The sequence below is a fragment of the Melanerpes formicivorus genome, unplaced genomic scaffold, assembly GCF_026170545.1.
Source record: "Melanerpes formicivorus ecotype bairdi unplaced genomic scaffold, bMelFor1.0.p_v2 SCAF_69, whole genome shotgun sequence".
NCBI lineage: Eukaryota > Metazoa > Chordata > Aves > Piciformes > Picidae > Melanerpes > Melanerpes formicivorus.
The window spans coordinates 557,553-578,506 of record NW_027142421.1 but is presented as its reverse complement, the minus strand read 5'-3'; the positions used below and the strand labels follow the sequence as shown (position 1 = coordinate 578,506).

At 44.1% G+C, this 20,954-nt stretch overlaps 1 protein-coding gene across 2 annotated transcripts in view; it reads left to right on the top strand.

Moving 5' to 3' along the window:
* The window catches only part of BMP6 (bone morphogenetic protein 6), a 107,042-nt gene that overhangs the window by 53,603 nt on the left and 32,485 nt on the right, over positions 1-20,954 (top strand). For both annotated transcript variants that reach the window (XM_068162977.1, XM_068162978.1), the window contains exon 2: positions 19,243-19,435. In XM_068162977.1, the coding sequence (XP_068019078.1) occupies positions 19,243-19,435 (193 nt within the window). The remainder of the gene's footprint in view (positions 1-19,242; positions 19,436-20,954) is intronic.

Here is a 20,954-nt window from a genome sequence, read left to right as displayed (position 1 = left end):
TACATGGAAACCTTCTATTATCTTACAGATACCAAAAAGCAGATGTCAGTTTGTAGTTGGTGGGGGTGAACAGCCAAATAAAGTTCAGCCAGTTCTATTGTGAAATGAGGAAAATCAAGAGAATAATTGTCTGTTAAATTGTTGTCTGGCTTGTTCAACATGCTACTGGTATTACAAATACAGATTGTTACAGGTGCCAGCAAGAGATTTCATCTTGTAGAGAGAAGAGCATTGTGAGGAAAGCTGTGAATTAATTTGCATTCTGGTTTCTCAAGGTCTTTCCAAGGTTTTCTTCTTTTTTCTTTTTTTAACAAACTGAAAGCAAATAGTCTGGTGTTTGGTTTTATGTCAGAAGCAAGTAGTTGCAATGGTCAAATCACCTGGAGAGAGGTTGCTTCATGGAAAGGGGTTTTCATGAGCCTCTTAATAATTGCTTAAGAGTTGAAAGAGGTTTTCATGAGACCCTTGACCTGTCTATGGCAGGTTTGTGAAAAGTGTGGCTATTGCATCAGTTAAATAACTTGTCCTACAAGTGCTTTTAGTTGAGGGGCTGTTCTGACTGTAGTACTACAAATAACTTAAGGGTGTCAGCTATGGTTTTGGTTGAACCTTCTTGCTCAAGCAGTAGTAGGACCTACTGTGTTTCTGATGACTGTTGCAGCTTAGCTGAGCTCTTTGTGAATTGTCTGAAATCTCTTCCAAGTACTTCCTGTGGAAGAGCCAGCAGCTCAAGTGGGAATCACAAAGGTGATTTCTCTCTCTATTTCAGAGAATCATGCACTGGTTTGGGTTGAATGGACCCCTAAAGGTCATCTAGTCCAACCCCCCTGCAGACATCTTCAACTAGAGCAGGTGGCTCAGAGCCACATCCAACCTGACCTGGGCAACCTGGGCCAATGTTTCACTACCCTCAGTATAGAATGTCTTCCTTTTATCTAGTCTACATCTCCCTCTTTTGGTTTAAAACCATTACTTCATGCCCTGTAATAACAGGCCGTGCTAAAAAGTCTGTCCTCATCTTCCTTACCAGCCCCTTGAAGTCCTGAATGGCTATAAGAAAGTCTCCTCCAGAACCTTCTGTTCTCCAGGCAACAGTAGTGGCAACTCTCTCAGCAGCAGGGGCTCCAGCCTCCTGATCATTTTTTGTGACCTCCTCTGGACCTACTCCAACAATCCCACAGTACCCAAACAGGATTTGTTTGTGCTGCAATGAGCATAATCAGGTATATGACGATGATAAATCGTGGGTGGTCATAACTTTACCTCAGGTTGGTCAGGCTGCCTGTTATCAGACTACTGCCCATACCCAGTGCCTTCGTAGGTGAGATGGAACTTGGGTGGGTCCTGTGGTAAGCAATTCATTGGATGCAGCATTGCTGTCCCAGCTGCTGTGGCTGCATTGGTGCTGCTCTTGCCACCATGAACTACTCTGAAAAAACAGCAGGACAATTGCAGTGGGAAAAAAGCTTTAATAAAATTAAGCCAGAAATCCAAGGTGAAAATATGTACTCAAGTTTTGTATCAACTTTACTGTTGTTAAGCATCAGGTTTGGGGGGATTTATAATAAAATCCTGTCTTTGAGAGAATGTATTGCATTTACCAATGTTTTTTCTGTCCCTAGTCTTATCTCGGTGTCCACAGTAGGAGCTGAGAGCTCTGTTTCACCCAAACTCTTTGCAGCTCAGCCTGAAGCTGAGTGGGTCAAGCTTTGGGATTTTTCCATATGGTAATGGCAGAAACTTTGTCTTCACCCCATAGAAAAGGTTTTCTAATGCTGGATGGAAAGATCTTCTAACACTTTGAATGGATGCTATCCCAAATAATATAAACCTTCTATCTGCAATATTTTCCGGCTCAGATTTTCCTCTGATGGAAAGATATCAAGTGTTTCTCTCCATAGGTTTGGAGAAATAATGTTGCTAGAAACTCTTCAGGATCTCGCAATACAAAGGCATTATTCTTGGGGTTGAGGGCTCTTTGTACGTCTCTGAATAAAAAGCACGGGTCAGAAAGAATCTGCGAGGTTATATACATCAACACCTCACTGCGACATCAAGCATGTGGAATTGTGTAGTGCAGAGATTAAGCTTTAAACAATGCCCAAAAGAATTCTCCTGAGCTACCCAAACCACTGCATATGCTCCAGGTAATCACAAGCCTTCAGAAAACAACCTAAACCGTCTGCTAAAACCTCCCTCCGTGGAGCTGGCCTATTTCCTGTCATTTTCTAACTTGCAGAAAGCAGCCCAAATCCGTGGTCTAGACTCGTTTGTTCTGGAGATTTATTTCTTCTTTTTTTTTTTTTTCTTCTTGAGGATTTACAAACCACAGAGACTTGGAATGGATCAGAATAAATATTTGCTCATGCATCTACTGATTAGAGCTTTCGAAGTCCCCAGTCTTGTTACAACACCCATGTGAGCATTCGCATCCATGTAGGTTAGATAAATACAAGGGGTTTCCTCTCTACCCGCTTCTTGCCCTAGCCCACTCAATTCCAGTTCAATAGAGACAACACTTTAAACATGGTGTATTTTTCTTTTGAGGTCCTGTTGTGTTTTCTGACTGACAACACTCTGAGAGACTTAGTGTACACAGTTTTTGGTATAATTTTTATCCTGTTCCCTTAATATCGAGCAAGTCATTACTCTTCTTGGAGTGCTTCATCACTGCTGTTTCTGAGTTGGAGATTTCTCCACATGGTAACAGCTGCTGCTAAGAACATCACACCAGTTATACAACATGCTTCTGTTTTGGCTGGAGGAAGTTCTTTAGTAGGACATGCCCTAATTAATTGCCAGTTATCTGTGTGCAAACAGTATGTGAAGCTTTAGCCTTGCTGCCTCTACCCAGGAATGGTAGTAGAAACCTTCACTCATGTGAATCACAACCCCACTTGTTAGGGTGATTTAGTGTGCAGAAGGAAAAATTATTCAGTAGATGTACATTAGAAAGGATTTCACTCATCAGATCACCCTGCCCTCTGTGTGTTTGTCAAGAGAGCCTCTCTCAAGCTGCTTCTCCAGGCTAAAGAGACCCAGATCTCTCAGCCTTTTGTCATCAGAGAGATGATCCAGTTCTCTCACTGTCTTTATACCCTCTACTGGACTCTTTCTGATAGTTCCCTGTTTCTCTTGAACTGGGGAGGCCAGAGCTGGACAAAATACTCCAGGTGTGGTCTCCATAGGGGAGAGGGAAAGGGGAGAAGAACCTCCCTTGGCCTGCTGGCCACACTCTTCTTAACACACCCCAGGGTGCATTGACCTTCATGGTAACAAGGGCACACTGCTGCAAGCCTTGCTAATGCTGTCAGATTTATAGCATTACCATACTAAAGTAACTTTAAAAAAATATAAAAAAAATTAGAAGACTCAAAGGAAAAATTAAGGCAAAAAAAATAAAAGCAAATTTTTTGTAACCCTATCTGCTCATCTCTGAACCATAAACTAAAATCCGTGTCTGGGCAATTTAGCTGCTGATAACATGAAAACCACTTCAATCACCAAAGATAAAAGGCATGTTTTAAGACCAAAGTTTGAGATCAATTGTGGGTATTTATTTAAGTCAATCACTCTATGTATATATTTGCTAAATGTTGGAAGAAACTTGATGTTTTTCGCCCAAAATCAGATGTGACCAGTAGAGGCAAGTGAGGAGTGCATTAGTAAGAGAGGAAGAGCAGAAAAATGAAATCAGTGATGACAAGACTGGATTGGGTGGGGCAGAAGAATGCTGGGAAGACCCAAACTGCCTTGACAGGAATCACAGAGAGGGAAGACACAGAAACCAAATGTTTCCAAATGAATTTTTGGGTAAGGAGTTCTGTTGAGGATTTTAACACCTTGTATTCATTTTAGTTTCTGTCCCTAGAAGCCTGGTTATTAAGGGAGAAGGGTCAAGATAAAGGGAAAGCCAGTGACACTGACATTCATTCTAGGTTTGTTCATTTTAGATTCTGTCTCTAGAAGCCTCCTTATTAAAGGAGGAGGGTCAAGATAAAGTGAAAGCCAGTGATGCTGACATTCATTCTAGGTTTGTTCATTTTAGATTCTGTCTCTAGAAGCCTCCTTATTAAAGGAGGAGGGTCAAGATAAAGTGAAAGCCAGTGACACTGACATTCATTTTAGATGTGTTCCTTTTAGATTCTGTCTCTAGAAGCCTCCTTATTAAAGGAGGAGGGTCGAGATAAAGTGAAAGCCAGTGACACTGACATTCATTTTAGATATGTTCCTTTTAGATTCTGTCTCTAGAAGCCTCCTTGTTAAAGGAGGAGGGTCGAGATAAAGTGAAAGCCAGTGACACTGACATTCAGTTTAGATGTGTTCATTTTAGATTCTGTCTCTAGAAGCCTCCTTATTAAAGGAGGAGGGTCAAGATAAAGTGAAAGCCAGTGACGCTGACATTCCAAGTTGGTTGTCAAACCAGTGATGTTTATTAATTTCCTAGCTCTTAACATGAGAACTTTTGGAGTCCATTTATGTGTTGTTACTTTAAGGCCATTTGAATGTAACTTTGATTTTTAAAGGCTTAGAGCCCATGGATTGCTTAGTGTATTTTGTGAAAGTGAGAAGGGGAGAAAAAAATAGAAGCCAAAAGAAAAAGAAAAACAGAACTTGGCAAAGGCTGTCCCTTTTCCTGGATGTTTTTCAGGTGAGCTACCCAGTTAAGCTACTGTATTAAAGTCAAGCCAGCTATGTGGAACTAAAACTTATTCCACAAATCCTCCTTTAATAGTTATTTTTTTTAATGGTGTTTTCCCTCAAGCCTGATTTTTCCCTAGGATTTCCCACCCTCATCAGGACTCTCCCATCTTTCCCAAAGCATTGCATCTCCCTGGCTTGGAAACAGGCTGGGCACCATGTTTCATCCCTGGGAAAAGAAGCTGTGGGGCTGCAGCCACTGATGGCTTTATCAGATGGACAGAGACATTCCAAGTATGCTTCTGGTCACTGGGGGAATATGGGAATATAAAAAAAAGTAATGGAAAATGAAAGTTTAGAGAGTAGCTGTTTGGCACAATGGGGCTTTTTGTCAAGTGGGGTTTTTTTCTTATTTTAGATATTCTCTTTCCTCAGGGTGAAATTCTTCACCCCTACTCAGATTGTTAAAGCTGGATGCTACCATTTTATTTTATTTTATTTGTTAAGTCATCTCTCTGAGAAGCCAAAAGGCTGCAGGTTAGCTAAAACTCTGAATGACCATTTTGTAACCCCTGCTCCAACCACCTGTAGTGGCTGCAAACTTTTATGCGCCTGACTGCTGCTTGGCTCTCCACAGCGTCGTTACATTGGTCAACAGCAGATGAAATTTCAGAAGTGCAAAAAGTCACCTTCCAGAGTGCACCCTGCTGCTAGCATGGCTAGTGAGCAGATGGGAAAATGGGTTTTCAAGGGTTTGGTAGGGCAGGAGAGCTTCATTGTTATGACTAAAGCTTACTGAGAGCATCCTCTGGCTGTCTCTGGCTACATGCCTCCCGTGGGTTCCATGGAGAATGAATGTGCCCAGAGCTTGGCTTGTCTAAACTGAGCTCCACAGAGTGCTGGGCCTACACCGGAAGGCTCTGGATTCACAGTCTTGCTGACAAATATAATACCTCCTCACTGAAAAATGCAGAGAGGGAAATGCCCATAAATTAAAGAAAATTTTCCCAGTTTGTACAACTTTGATGTTGAAATTTAGCTCAAATTTGCAAGTGAATTGGTTTGGACTGCCTTAAATTCCTGCGGAAGGGCAGATAATTTTGAGAGGTAATACAAGATAAGCCAGGCCACTGCTACACCATTTAAATGAAAATCCTGAAAACATTTCCAGAGCCAGTCAATGCTCCCAGGGCAGCTGTGGGCTTCCAGGGAGCTGGGTACTGGCAGCTGTACCAGCAGGATATGCAGCATGCTGTGTGACAAGCTCAGAGAGCCAGCCTGCTCACCAGCAGGATATGCAAGTAGCTCTTCCCAGCACAGTGAGCATGGCATGTGGGAGAGTGTGTGGGGTGGAACTGCAGTAGCTTTGCCTGCTGGACACATGAGCCCCACTGGTGGTGGTCATCCATGGTAGTTTGCATGGCAGTTCAGGCAGGCAGGGAGCATGAGGACAGTGCAAAAGCTTAGACAGCAGCTAGCTTGGTTCTACCAAAATGGTGGATACTTGCCTCAGGACGAAAACCTCTGCTTCTTTAGCGAAAGCCCCATTGATGTCTGAGGCACCCAGAAAGAACTGGTAACAGAGGAATCTTCAGTACAGGCAACAGGCTGCGGTGAGTGGCCAAACCCCTTTCCCTGAGGGAAAGGTAAGTACCTGCACAAGGTGTGCACAGATGAATGAGCTGTGAGTGGCTGAGTAACACAAAACAGTACCCATGCTGCGCAGCATTAGCGGAGCAGAGGCACAGATTGATAGTATAAGGATTTGGGGCAGACAGAAATAGACATATGATGCTGATCAACTCTGGCTGAATGGTGGGTGTCACTCTGAGGGTTTTGGTTTATATAATAATGGGACCTTTGATGAAGACTACAAGCTGCTAGGAAGGGATGGAATCCACCTGTCTAAAAGAGGCAGGGGAGTCTTTGACAGCAAGCTGGCCAACCTGCCAAGGCAGGCTTTAAACTGAAAGACCTGGGGGGAGGGATCCAAAATGGCAATGTTCAAGCCACCATCACAACTACAACCAATCATGGAATTCACCAGGCCAACCGGAGTAGTGTAAAATGTGCCTCAGCTGTCTCCCTAAGTGAGAATAAAACCCCCAGTCACCTAAAGTTGTGTGTATACTAGTGCACAATATCTGGGAAACAAACAAGAGGAACCGGAGCTCTGTCCCTAGTCAGACAGTTATGATATCACAGGCATGACCAAAACTTGGTGGGGCAACCCACACAACTGGAGGGTCATCATAGATGGCTTAGGCTGTTTTGTAAAGACAGACAGGGCAGAAGAGGTGATGGAGAGGCACTCTGTATTAAAGAGAATCTTGAAAGTGTTGAAGTCAACTATGGTAACTATGGAAGCCTCTGGATATCATCTCCAAGAAATACCTTACAGTAGGCATCTGTTACCAACCCCCAAACCGAGATGACGTGACCAGTGAGGCAATTCTTGAGTCACTTTAAGCCAGCTTTGGGTCAAAAAAACCTGGTTCTTATGGGAGACTTTAATTAACCAGATGTTTGCTGGAAGAACAACACAGCAGTTCATCTGTCATCCAGCAACTTCCTGGAATGGATAGTGGACTCCCTCATACAAAAGTTGGATGTGTCAGCCAGGAATGAGGCAGTGCTGGACTTGCTGCTCACTAACCTAGAAAACTTACTTTGTAATATCTCTGTTAGCGACAGCCTTGGCTGCAGTGATCACGGTATTGGGGAGTTTGGGATACTGCTGAGCACATTAAGGGTTAGTTACAAACCAGAGGATTTAGATTTTAGAAGAGCAAATTTCAGTGTGCTCAGGGCTCCTTTGGAAGGGGTGCCATGGGAAGCCTCCGTGGAGGATAAAGGAGCTAGCGAGTGCTGGGAGTTTTTCAGGAACACACAAAACCTGTTCATTCCCTCTAAAGACAAGGGAAGTGAGGTGACCTAATTGTGGCCTTCCAGGTGGTGGACCTCTGAGGTGACCTAATTGTGGCCTTCCAGTATCTGAAGGGGGCCTACAAGAAGGCTGGGGAAGGACTTCTCAGGATCTCAGGTAGTGATAGGACTAGGGGGAATGGAATGAAGCTGGAGGTGGGGAGATTCAGGCTGGACGTGAGGAAGACATTCTTCACCATGAGAGTGGTGAAGCACTGGAATGGGTTGTCCAGGGAGGTGGTTGAGGCCCCGTCCCTGGAGTTGTTTAAGACCAGGCTGGACAAGGCTCTGGCCAGCCTGATCTAGTGTGGGGTGTCCCTGCCCATGGCAGGAGGGTTGGAACTAGATGATCCTTGTGGTCCCTTCCAACCCTGACTGATACTATGATACTATGATAAGTAGGCAGAACAAGAGAGCCCCTTGGCTTAAATCTGAGCTTCTGAGTCTGCTCAGAAACAAAATGGAAATGTAGCAGAGATGGAAAAGTGGAACAAGGGCATCACCAGGGGATGTACAGTTGCAGTTAGGAAACCAAAACCTCAGCCTGCACTGGAATTGGCCAGAGACATTAAAAACTTCAAGAAAAGGTTCTTCAGATACATTAGCTACAAAAGGCAGAGGTCCTCCACACCTTCTTCACCTCTGTCTTTACCAGTGCCATTGGGTCTCAGGCTATGGGAACAAAGCCGCAGGTTGATGCAGATGCAGACCCGCCTTCAGTGAAGGAAGAGTTGGTGTGTTCACTATTGCAGTGTTCACTATTACAGGAGCTTGACCCATACAGTTTAATGGGCTCAGGTGACATCAACCTGAGGCTGCTAAGAGCTGGCTGATGTTGTTGCTATGCTGCTTGCCATAATCTCTGAGAAGTCATGGAGATTGGGAGACATCCAATGGAAAAACTAAAGAAAGGCTAATGTTACCCCCCTATATAGGAAGGGTTCCAAGAAGGACCCAGGTAATTATACACCCATTAGCCTCACTTCAGTCCCTGGGAAGGTTAAGGAACAAATTCACCTGGGGACTGTCACAAGTAAACTGAAGGTTGTGACTGGGAAAAGCCAACATGGATTCACCAGATGCAAATTGTACTTGAGAAACATGATCATTTTCTATAACAAAGTAACTTGCTTGGTTGATGAAGGGTGAGCAGTTGGCATTGTCTACCTGGACGTCCCCAAGGCTTTTGGCACAGTCCCCCCACTACCTTCTCCTAGAGAAACTGATGCATTATGGCCTAGACAAGTGGCCCATGCAGTCGGTGGGGACTGGCTGACAGGCCATACCCAGAGGGTGGTAGTAAATAGTTCTTTCTCAACCTTGCAGCCAATCACAAATGGGGTCCCCCAGGGATCAATACTGGGCCCAATACTGTTTTATATCTTCATAAGTGGTCTGGATGTTGGAATGAAGAACATCCTGATGAAGTTTACAGATGACACCAAAATGAGTGGGAAGGTTGGCATTCCACAAAGGCATGCCACCCTCCAGGAAGACCTGGACAGGCTGAAGGAGTGGGCTAGCAAGAACCTTAAAAGAAGTTAAATGGGGACAAGTGTAGAGTCTTGCCCCTGTGAATACATAACCCAGGAGTGAGTGCAGCTCAGACTGCGATCCACCTGGCTGGAGATCAGTCCTGTGACCTGTGGATCTTGGTGGACAACAAGCTCAACATGGGTGAACAGTGTGCTGCAGCCACAAAGAAAGCCAACAGGATGCTGGTTTGCATCAACAAGGGCATCACCAGCAGAGGTAAAGAAGTCATTATCTCACTCTACTCAGTGCTTGTTAGACCACACCTGGAGCACTGCGTTCAGTTTTGCTCTCTCCTGTACAAAAATACATGGACAGGCTGGAAAGCATCCAGAGAACTGGAAGTCCTGCCATAGGAAGGAAGGCTGGGAGAACTGGGTTTGTTCTGCCTTGAGAAGGCTTAGGGGGGACTTTATTGTCACCTACCAGTACATAAAGGGTAGCTACCAAGAAGTTGGAAAAGACAAGGGTACAAGTTACTTCTGGGAGGTTCTGATTGGGATCTGGAATAAAATTTTTCTCTATGAGAATAGTTAGGCATTGGAAAAATTTCCCATGAGAAGTAGTGCATTCCCCTGCATTGGACAGTTTTGAGACTCAGTGTGACAGGGTGTTGGGCCATCTCATTTGAACTATGCTGTTACCTAGAAAGGTTGGATCAGATGGTCCTTGAGGTGCCTTCCAACCTGGCCTTCTGTGATTCCTTGATTCTGTGAAATGCTACGAGCAGAAGATTTCCACAAGTGCTCAAAATGTTCCAGACAGTATGAGCATGGAGACAGCAGCAAAGATAAAACTAAGGAGCAAACGGGAGTGGTGAGAGCATCTTTGTCCCTCCACACATATAGCTACAGAGTGCTTCCTGTCGTGTTTCACTGTCTGACAGCATCGTCTTCTTATCTGAACAGCCTTCTCTGTGCATGTGAAACCCGGCTGTGAAACAGAAATTTGTTTTGGAAAGCACAATATTATTTTAATCATAAATTATTTGAGAATGCAGAAATAGCTCCAGATCCCTTCTTCCAAAGGGGTGTTTTTGCAGTTGGTGTCTTTATCAGCTTCTCAGTGGGGACTGCATTGATACTGCCACAAAAACGTACACAGTAGTGCCTTTGATAAAGCCATTTGGCATGTCTTTAGCAGAAAGATGTTTTGTTTTCCTCAGAGAAAGCACTGTTCGCAGTGCAGACACTTGCCAAGTGTGCCAGCATATGGAGAGAAAATGCTGGTGTTGTTCACATTTGTCTTGGGAAGCCATGGGGAGGGGGCGAAGGAGGCGGCTGCCTTTGCCATTGCAAAGTGATTTGTGTTATTGGAGTCACAGAACCATAGAATCATTGCATGGTTTGGGTTGAGAAGCACCTTTAAAGGTTATCTAGTGCAGCCCCCCCTGCACTCAGCAGGGACATCTTCAACTGGATTATTTCAACTAGATTATTGCCAGAGGGACAGTCCAAGAAGCTCAAAAGTGAGCGCTGTTGGTAGAGATGCTGGTGGCCTGCAGTAAGCCGCTGGAGCTCCCCAGAGCTGTCTGACAAGGGCTCTTCTCCTCCTCCTCACCTTCACTTTAGTTCTTCTCATCGTGTACTGGAGCAAGACTGGTCCCCACTGTCACCTTGCCTCCCACCACAGAGTGGGAAAGCTTTTTTGGCCTCGCAGTAGGCAACCTTGTGGATACTATGAGAGCGCCTCTTAGTACCTTCTGGTAGTGCAGTGTTTTGAATTTTAGTCTGCCTTTGGTTCAATAATCCTGAAAGGAAGGCTGTTGTGCAACTGATTTTTTAAAACTGTTTTAATCTGATTTTACAAGCCGCTTCCAGCCTGATTCCCAGCACAAAGAAACAAAGGGGAGCTCAGTTGTATTTTTTTGTCCAAAAGTAAGAGGCTCTTCTCCTTTGAAGTGTTATGTTTCGAGAGCTATTTGCTATTGTTTAAATTTAATCTCCATAATTACATTTGGATTAGGTTAGCAAAGGGTTCTTTTTCTGAGTCATTATTTTGTGGGACTCGCAGCTATTGAGCAGAAAGCCAGGTCTTCACTGGATGGACACTGGCATCACTCCACTTCGTATTGTGGTGGCCCAGATGTGATATTACAATTGTTTTAAAGAAGGGACCCTTTTGGAGTTCATAGCCTTAGAGCATCTTATTTCTAAGCTGTTTAGGCATTAACCTCCAGTTGCATTATATTTATGGTAACCATTGTCACTAGACCACCACAGCTGGACCCAGAGGGGCCAACAAAAGGTCCAATGTCAGATTCATCCATAAGTATCTTGACTTCCCTCCCCCCTCCCCCCAGTTTTAAATCTGCTTTTTAACACCAGGAGTCCAAGTGGAAAATTTCATTACTGATATGCAGGGAGCTTTTGCATGCTCTTCTCCATAAGAACAAACCATTCATTTGGGATACTGTACTTCAAAGGGCGGGGGGGGGGGGGGGGGGGAGAATGTCTGGGAAGCAGAGGGATTGCTCCTTTCTTAAAATCACTTGGTTTTGCTCATTCATTCTCAGAAGGGGGTAAAGAAGGAGGGGTTTAGGGAGACCTGGCTCATAGGAGAATGGCATCAGGAGCAGTATGTAATGTGCTTGATGTAGAGGACAGATCTGTTGCCACAGTCAGGTTGATGGAAGGAAACAGTCTCAGATCTTGAGTGCCTCTGTAGCGTTGTGGTGGTGGAAGGTATTTGAAGTTGTTGGGCAGAGAGCAAGGTGCTTATGAAAGGATCTCTTCCACTCTTGTGCATGTTGGGTATGGGAAGATTTGCTTTCAGACCTTTTTTAATGTCTCGCCTGTTTCTTCTATTTGAAAGAATTTTCTTGCTTACTACTTGTAAAATGGCATGCCAATAAAAATTAGTTTGGAGAATGGGAAGGTTTTGCCTTTTTTGAGTCCTTACTGTAGAGAGAAAGTTGTCAGTCCTATCCCTAACAAGTGCTCAGTTTAGGAGGTCACTGCAGATGATTAGACCACATCTCTCTCTAGCCTGATATCCAACTCCCAGCAGCGTGTACTGTATTGTAGAATCATAGAATGGTTTGGGTTGGAAGGGACCTTTAAAGGTCATCTAATCCAGTGCCCCTGCAGTGAGCAGAGATATCATCAACTAGGTCAGGTTGCACAGAGCCCCAAACAACTTGACCTGGAATGTTTCCAGGGATGGGGCATCTACAGCCTCTCTGGGCAACCTGGGCCAGGGTTTAACCACTCGCAGTGTAAAATATGCATTCCTTAGATCTGGTCTAAATTTGGAGTGAAAGCCAGACAGCAGTGATCCTTTACCTGATGCATCCTCACTACTTTCAGGTACCACCTGGTTTTGGTACTGGCCTGTGGATCCATTCAGTACAAATTTGCATTGACTTGTTAAATAGCAGAAAGTATCTGTGAAGTCTTTTATTCTTTCTATTCTCCCATTGTAAGATGTTAAACTGGTACCATGCACTCTTTGGGTTGTACTCTCTGCTCTTTTGGTTTTTTACACAGTATTTTGGAAATGCTGCCAATTCCAGTAATAAAGGTCAGCTTTAATCTTTAGTAGTAACACTGCCTCCACAGTTGTGATTGTCTCTCCATGAAGTGGGACTGGTTGTGAGATTTGGTGTCTTGACCTGATAGATTACATAGAAAATCTAATAGAAAGAAAAAACAGAGAGAAAGAGAGAGAGAGAGGGAAAGAGAGAGAGGGAGAAGGAGAGGAGAGAAAGAAAGAGAGAAAAGAAATGGAAGAGAGAGAAAGCAAGCAAGCAAGAGAAAGCAAAAAAGAAAGGAGAGAGAGAAAGAAAAAGAGGAAAGAAAAGGAAAGAAAAAAAATAAAAAAAGGAAAGGAAAAGATAAAAGACAAGAAAAGAAAAGACAAGAAAAGAGAAGAGAATACAAGAAAAGACAAGAAAAGACAAGACAAGAAAAGAAAAAAGAAAAGAGAAGAAAAGAGAAAGGGAAAGGAAAGGAAAAGAAAGGAAAAGAAAGGAAAAGGAAAGGAAAAGGAAAGGAAAAGGAAAGGAAAAGGAAAGGAAAGGAAAGGAAAGGAAAGGAAAGGAAAGGAAAGGAAAGGAAAGGAAAGGAAAGGAAAGGAAAGGAAAGGAAAGGAAAGGAAAGGAAAGGAAAGGAAAGGAAAGGAAAGGAAAGGAAAGGAAAGGAAAGGAAAGGAAAGGAAAGGAAAGGAAAGGAAAGGAAAGGAGAGGAAAGGAAAGGAGAGGAGAGGAGAGGGAGAGGAAGAGGGAGAGGAAGAGGGAGAGGAATTGGGATCAAGGTTGAGGGTATTTGTGTCCTGTGCAAAGTATTCACAGGAGAAATTCTGGTGATGCTTCTGTAAGGTTGATGCAGCAGATCAATCATACATGTATGTGGTCCTTTTATTAGAGGGGACTGTTGGGGCTGTGGTAATGCTTAAAATATTTGAGACCTAATCCACTGCTTCATTGCTCCAGATGGGATAAATGCTGTTGACTTAATGCAAAAATTGGTGATGTAAAGGGAGAAACTGCCTCGGTGTTCATTACAATCTAGTTAAAGATGGCTCTGCTCACTGAAGGGGGTTGGACTAGGTGACCTTTAAAGGTCCCTTCTAACCCCATGCATTCTATGATTCTATGATATGTAGCTATGATGGTGAACCTCCAGTTAACAGCTCCAGTTTTCAGGGGCTTTCTCATTTTATTAGGGAGGGGTCATGTATGAAGGCTGAGAAGAAATGAGTAGCAATGGCTTTTATGTGTACTCAAACTGAATTCATGAGCACTTCTGCAAAACTCACTTTGCTTAAGCAGGCTATAAATCCTGGTTGTTTTTGTTGGACTGTGGTTGCAAAACCAAGTCATCATTGAAGATCTCGAGGTGCAAAAGATTCTTCAGAAGTTTCAGCCTTTCTGGGGACAGGATGGATGCAGCGTCCCATCCCAAATAATCGTCTCTCATTCATTTCTGACTCTGCTCCTTCTCTGCCCCTTCCAAAGGGCCCAGGTTGTCATAACAATTCTAATTATTTATATAGATAATTTATTCATAATTTCTATTTTGGAGCTCCAGGTTCTGAATATACATATAGATCCAAAAAGAAATGCTGGAAATTTGGCCATGAGCCAGCAATGTGCTCCTCTGGCCAGGAAGGCCAATGCCATTCTGGGGTGTATTAGAAGGGGTGTGGTTAGTAGGTCAAGAGAGGTCCTCCTCCCCCTCTACTCTGCCCTGGTGAGGCCACATCTGGAATATTGTGTCCAGTTCTGGGCCCCTCAGTTCAAGAAGGACAGGGAACTGCTTGGAAGAGTCCAACGCAGAGCCACAAACCCGCCTGGATGTGTTCCTGTGTTGTTTGGTATAGGTGATCCTGCTCTGGCAGGGGGACCGGATGATCTTTCAAGGTCCCCTTCCAGCCCCTAACATTCTGTGATTCCTGCACACAGGGAGAACTGATTTCCATGACTGTTGTTATGGTTTCATTTCCTTTGGTCCAGGGTGTCTATCACTCGGTCAGATGGCAGTAGGATGCTTTAGTTACCAAAATAGATGCATTGTGTTAATTTCTTAATTAAATGTTTTTTTCTGTGCAGCGTTTTCAAAGTAACAACTATTGTAAGTAGTTTGTTATTTTTAAACCAAGGACATTTTGTACTGAAATTGGTTTTTGCAACACTGGGTTAGAATTAGAATACACAAAATGCAAAACCACAGTAACCCTAATTTTGCCATTCCTGCCTTTTTAACTGATCAACAATAGTGTTGTGTTTGTGTGGCATTTAAAATTATTTGCTAAAGGGAATGTAAAGAGCTTCTGGCAGGCTGCTCTGTTAACTCTTTGTGCATGTGCAGCTGCTCTGCTCAGAAGTGAGCTGTAATGAAAAGACAGAGGGTGAGGACTCTTAGGAGCCACAATTCAGACCCTTCTTGGCCTTGGCATTGTAAGCAAAGGAGCAGCCAAAGCCTGAACTGGAACAGGAACATAGACCTGTATGGTGGAGTGGACAATCCCTTTTGCTCAGAGGACATACACCCATGATCATAGTATCATAGAACTCTTTTACTTGGAATAGACCTTTAAGATGACCAAGTCCAACTGTTAACCCAGTGTTGCCAGGGCACCACTAAACCATGTCTGTCAGCACTGCATCTACATGGCTTTTAAATCTGTCCAGGGACTGGGACTCCACCACTGCCCTGGGCAGCCTCTTCCAGGGCTTGACAACACTTTGTGAAGGAATCCCTTGCTAATATCTAACCTAAATCTCCCTTCACACAACTTCAGGTTGTTTCCTCTTGTCCTATCGCTTGTTCCTTCAGAAAAGAGACGGACCCCCACCTCACTACAACAACTGAGGGTGCCCTTCACAGAATCACAGACTGTTATGGGTTGGAAGGGGCCTCAAAAGATAATGCAGTCCAACCCCACTGCCAGAGCAGGATGACCTAGAATAGATCACACAAGAATGCATCCAAGCAGGTTTTGAATATTTCCAGAGAAATATTCCACAAATCCCCTGAGCAGCCTGTTCCAGTGTTCCATCACCCTCATAGTGAAAAAGTTTTCCTCATGTTTACATGGAACTTCCTATGCCTCAACTTCCACCCATTGCCCCTTGTCCTGTCATTGGGCATCAGTGAGAAGAGCCTGACTCCATCCTCTGACACTCACCCTTTGCATATTTATAAACATTAACGAGGTCACCCCTCAGTCTCCTCCTCTTCAAACTAACGAGACGCAGCTCCCTCAGTCTCTCCTCGTAAGGAAGATGTTGCACTTGCTTATCCAGATCATTGGTAGAGGTATTATAGAGTACTGACCCCAGCACTAAGCTCTGGAGAACACCACTTGTAACTGGTCACCAACTAGATTTAACTCCATTACAACTCACCCAGCTCACCCTGGTATGTGCATGCCTGGATCTATAGTCTACAAGGAGCTACTCCACCTAATGAGTTATAAGGTTCAAGATAATATAGATTGACCATGAGGATAAATTTTATAGGGCTATAGTTCATGTCCTCACTCTACCAATCCAAACTTTGCCTGCCTTGGTCTTGACATTCTGGTCAGTGGTGGGGAGAGGTAATGGGACTACTTGCTTTAACCTGCCCCAGCTGTGAGCTGCCCAATTTTCCCTTCAGAGGCTTTATGTGGTTGGGACACGCATGTGTCCATCTTCTGATGGAAATTAGCTTTGGATTTCACATATCACCAACTAGACTGACCTAAACAAATTCATGTGAGGAAAAATAATAACTGGAAAGCAGCTTCAAAAGTGTCTTTTATTTGTTGCTGTTGCCTTGTATTTTGGCTTGTGCCGTCTGCATTTTGAATACCAGGTCATCTGATGTGGTGTAATGTGATAGTGATACAGACTGATTTGCCCTGGGAACAGGCAGCTCAGATCTTGCCTTTCCAAATTTTTCTGTTCTAAAACTTGACTTGCTTGTTAAAAGTGAACAGTTTCCAGGGGGTAAAAAGCCCCCAGAGAAGAACTGTTGGTATTTTATATTTTTAAGCTGTCATGCTGAATGAAAACAGTTGATTGTTAGCTTGATTGGGTGACAATGAGTATAGGGAACTTAAACATCTCACCACTCTCACAAAGAAAATAACAAGCCACCCTCCATTGTATCATGGGAAGATGCATAGCCAGAAAAACTTTCCAACTCATTAAACTTTTATACTTGCTTCATGCAAGCTTAATGCAGGCTTTTTTTCCATCCTGTGGTGGTGTAGGGATGCTTCTGAGGACAGCTGAGGAGGACACCACCAGCTTTACTGTAATTCTTCCTGAACGTTCCTTTCTTCTTCCAGAAAAAGCTGAATTACAAAATCTGAAGGCCCAAAGGAAAGAAAAAAAAATAAAAGGTTTCCTTGTTTGTGCATTTCAGGTTGTTTATTATGCTGGGCCTGATAGTGAAATCAGTTTGAATGTTTCCTCTGTAATGAGTTGAGTCAGCTTCTGTGATTGTGTGGGGTATATGGATAAGGACAGGGATAAAGGAAGAAAGTTCTAAAAAACAGGAAAATACTATTGTAAATATATCAGGCAAGTTAGAAACTGGGAAAGGGTACTTGGAGTCAAAGCATCATATCTGCTGCTTACAGGAACATTTTCAACTAGATCAGGTTGCACAAGAGTCCCAAACAACTTGACCCGCAATGTTTCCATTCCCCTCTCTGGGCAACCTGTGCCAGTGTTATACCCCCTTTATTTGTAAAATCATTGCTTCTTAAGTGTCTCTCTCTAAACCCATGGATTTTAGACATTCCTTCACCATTAATTACATCCTCTTGTCTTGTGGCAGCATATAAAGGCTGCTTTTTAAAAAGCAAGGCCAAGCTGGGCACATCATCCTGCTGAAAACAGCCACATTTGGTTTCTTTTTGGTTGGATGCTTGCAAGCTTCTGGAAGTAAGTGAACATTCTGTTTTGGGAGGTGCCCCCTGCAGAGCTTGCCTCTGGATGAAGTAGCTTGGGCTCCTTCTTGGGCTCCTTGGGCTCCTTCTTGGAGTGTGTACAAGGTCAAGGTCCATTAGTATAGGACCTATGGTTCTATGATCTCCAGTGTAGTGTCCCACCAAATGCTTGGCAGCCATCAACACAGAGGTGAAAATATTACCAGGTGAGCATCCAAAAGAAGGATGTGACTAACTGTCTTGCATGGAGCCAGGGCATGGACCTGGCCAGATGAGGCAGCTCATGTGTAAGGGCTGTGAAAGGGCTGCCAAAGGAAAGGGAGGAGCTGGGACTGGGGGATGAGGAGAAACAGGCAGCTAGGAAGGGTAGAGCAGAAAAAAAACTGTGGATAGTTTGCAGTGGCCTGGAGATGTATTTACTTTCTGGGGAGGTAACCTGTAGGTAAAGTAACTAACCTCAAGCATGTTGACTGTCATTCCTGGCTCCACCAGAAGCCTCCCTTGCTGTCCTTGGACAAGTCACTGTCCTAGTGGTTCAATATCCCAGATGTGAACTGAGCTTGTTTACCTCATGGGAGGTTCTGAGGGTGGGTTCATAGACACCTTTGTAGTGTGATGTATGAAGGCAGTGAGCAGGGGGGCAAAAAGTGAACAGAAAGACAAACATGAAAAGGAGCCTGTACTTCCCTGACCACCTTTTCTGAATGGAATCATGTCCCTAATGGTAACATAATGGTGATTTAGTCATCACTGACATATTCCTTCGGTTGCACTCACGGGAACAGGGTTTTGAGTTCTTTTTCCCTTCAGGGTTTTAAAAATGCAGTTTTGGATGTTTGCATTATATGTAAATGGTTTGAGCAATTTCTAGTAGAAAATTAGAAGAAATAATGAACAATAAATGAAAGTCAGACTAAACCAACATGTAATCAAGTAGTACAAGAGCAGAACTAGAAGGAGAGTTTGTGAAAGGAGCCTCAAGCAGAGAAAATGCAAATAGTGAGGCCTGAAAAAGGAGGGGTTGTGGTTTGCACCTTTCATAAACATGCTACCTGAGGGCTAAGAACAGCAAGCAAAGGGCATCACTTCTTGGCTGTCTCATACTCAGATGAACTGCTGTGCTGGGACCAGTGCTGTTCAATATCTTCATCAATGATATAGACAGTGGGACTGAGTGCCCCCTCAAGCAGATGACACCAAGCTGGATGATGTGGTAGATATGCCAGAGGGAGCTGGACAAGCTGGAGAAGTGGTCCCAGGTGAACCTCATGAGGCTCAACATGGCCAAGTGCAAGGTCCTGCACCTGGATGGGGACAATCTCCATTTTTAATGAAGGCTGGGGGATGATGTGATAAGAGAGCAGCCCTGCAGAAAAGGACTTGGAGGTACAGGTGGATGAAAAGCTGGACCTGAGGCAACAATGTGCACTTGCAGCCTAGAAGGTCAACTGTACCCTGGGCTGCACAAATGCACGCTCTTATTTCACCTGATCAAGCTGGCTTCTCGTTAAAAAATAGGAAATCTCAAAGGTGTTGGCTAGAGAAGAGGAACATTCATCTTTTTTGTAGTACTGTGTTTGAAAGGCTTTAGTTGCAGGAGCTTTCCTGGCACTTACCAAGCCTACCTTAGGAGGAAAAAAACAATGGTTCTTGGATATTTTTTTTTGCAGGAACAGATGGCAGCATGTGGAAACCATTTGTTGTTAATGTTTAGTCATGGCTCTTTTTTCCCCTTTCCTTCCTTTTTCCCATCCACAGTTGAGTATGACAAGGAGTTCACACCTCACCAGCGGCACTACAAGGAGTTCAAATTCAATTTGTCTCAGATTCCCGAGGGCGAGGCCGTCACAGCCGCTGAGTTCCGCATCTACAAGGACTGCGTTGTGGGGAGCTTTAAAAACCAAACCTTCCTTATCAGCATCTACCAAGTGCTGCAGGAACATCAGAACAGGTATACAAGAAAGGGCTTGATCTGTGCCACCAGCTGCTCTCCCTGGGAAGGCTGAGCTTGTGCTGCTAAGTAAATGCTGGGTTTGTTCGCATTCAGGGGGTTATGTTATTATGTGGTCCTTTCCTTGTGAGAAATGGGGATGGTAAAGTGCAGGATGGACCTCATCCAGAGAAAATCCATGGTGTTGTAGACCATGGTGTTACTTCCCTGCAATCTTTGTGCTGTCTTTAAACAGAGCAAGAATTTGATAGGAAGCAGTACATTTTTGAACCAAAATTGTTAAGCTGGCATTGCTCTTGTGTCCTGAAATACATGCATCCCCTTTCAGCATGAGACTACCAATGTAAAGAGCATAGCCTGTTTGGAAATAACCAGTAAGTAGCCCAGGCTTGACCTATTCTCAGCTGGACTCAAATAAATAAAGCCAGAAGAAAATTCAGTATGCTGACCACAGGTACCAAAGGACTGCTGGGCTTCCAGTGGCAATGAGAGAGGCAAAAGAGAGAGAGAGGCAGGGTAGAAGGTGTGACACAAAAATCCAAACAAGTGTAAATGGAATGATTAATTAGAAAAGGATTGGGTTTCAGATGGGGGAATCACGTAAGGCTAGAAGAGGGAAATATATGGTCAATTAAATGTCAGAGTAATGGTGTGGTAGAAAAGTGTTTCATTACTTCTACTGAAACGTGTCAGGACTGTAACTGTTCCTCTGCTGCAGGCAGAGAAAAAGAAACAGCAGGGTTTTTAAAAAGCTCCATTTCTTTTCTCTGTGAACATTTCCTGGGTGTTTTCTTTTCTGGTTCTTTATTCTCCAGCCTTTCCTGGTTCTTTATTCTCCAGCCTTTCTCCAGCCTCTCCATCTGAGGAGATCTGCCTGTGATGATTTGCTGCTGTGAGGGTAACATCACAAGCTGGTGGACAACATCACAAGCTTGTGAGAGCAGCATCACAAGCTGTTGGCTGTTCCATGGTGAGCGTGGTCTCTGGGGAAATGGAGGGAAATACTTGGGTATATAGGTGATGGGGATAAAGTGTTGGTTTTGGAAGATGAGTGTTTCCTTTGCGCTTTTCCTTTGCACTGATCTCCTTCTATGATCAGGTGACTGCCTGGTGGATGTGGGGCAGGCTGTGGATGTAGTCTACCTGGACTTCTGCAAGGCCTTTGACACCGTCCCTCACAACAAACTCCTGACCAAGCTGTCAGCCCCTGGATTGGACAGCAGCACTCTGTGCTGGGTTAGGAACTGGCTGGAGGGCTAAGCCCTGGTGATGAATGGTGCCACATCCAGCTGGCAGCCAGTCACTAGTGGTGTGCCTCAAGGATCAGTGCTGGGCCCCATGCTCTTTAGTATCTTTATCAATGATCTGGATGAGGGGATCGAGTCCATCATCAGTAAGTTTGCAGATGACACCAACCTGGGGGCAGGTGTTGATGTGTTAGAGGGTAGGAGAGCTCTGCAGAGGGACCTCGACAGGCTGGACAGATGGGCAGACTCCAATGGCATGAGATTTAACACAT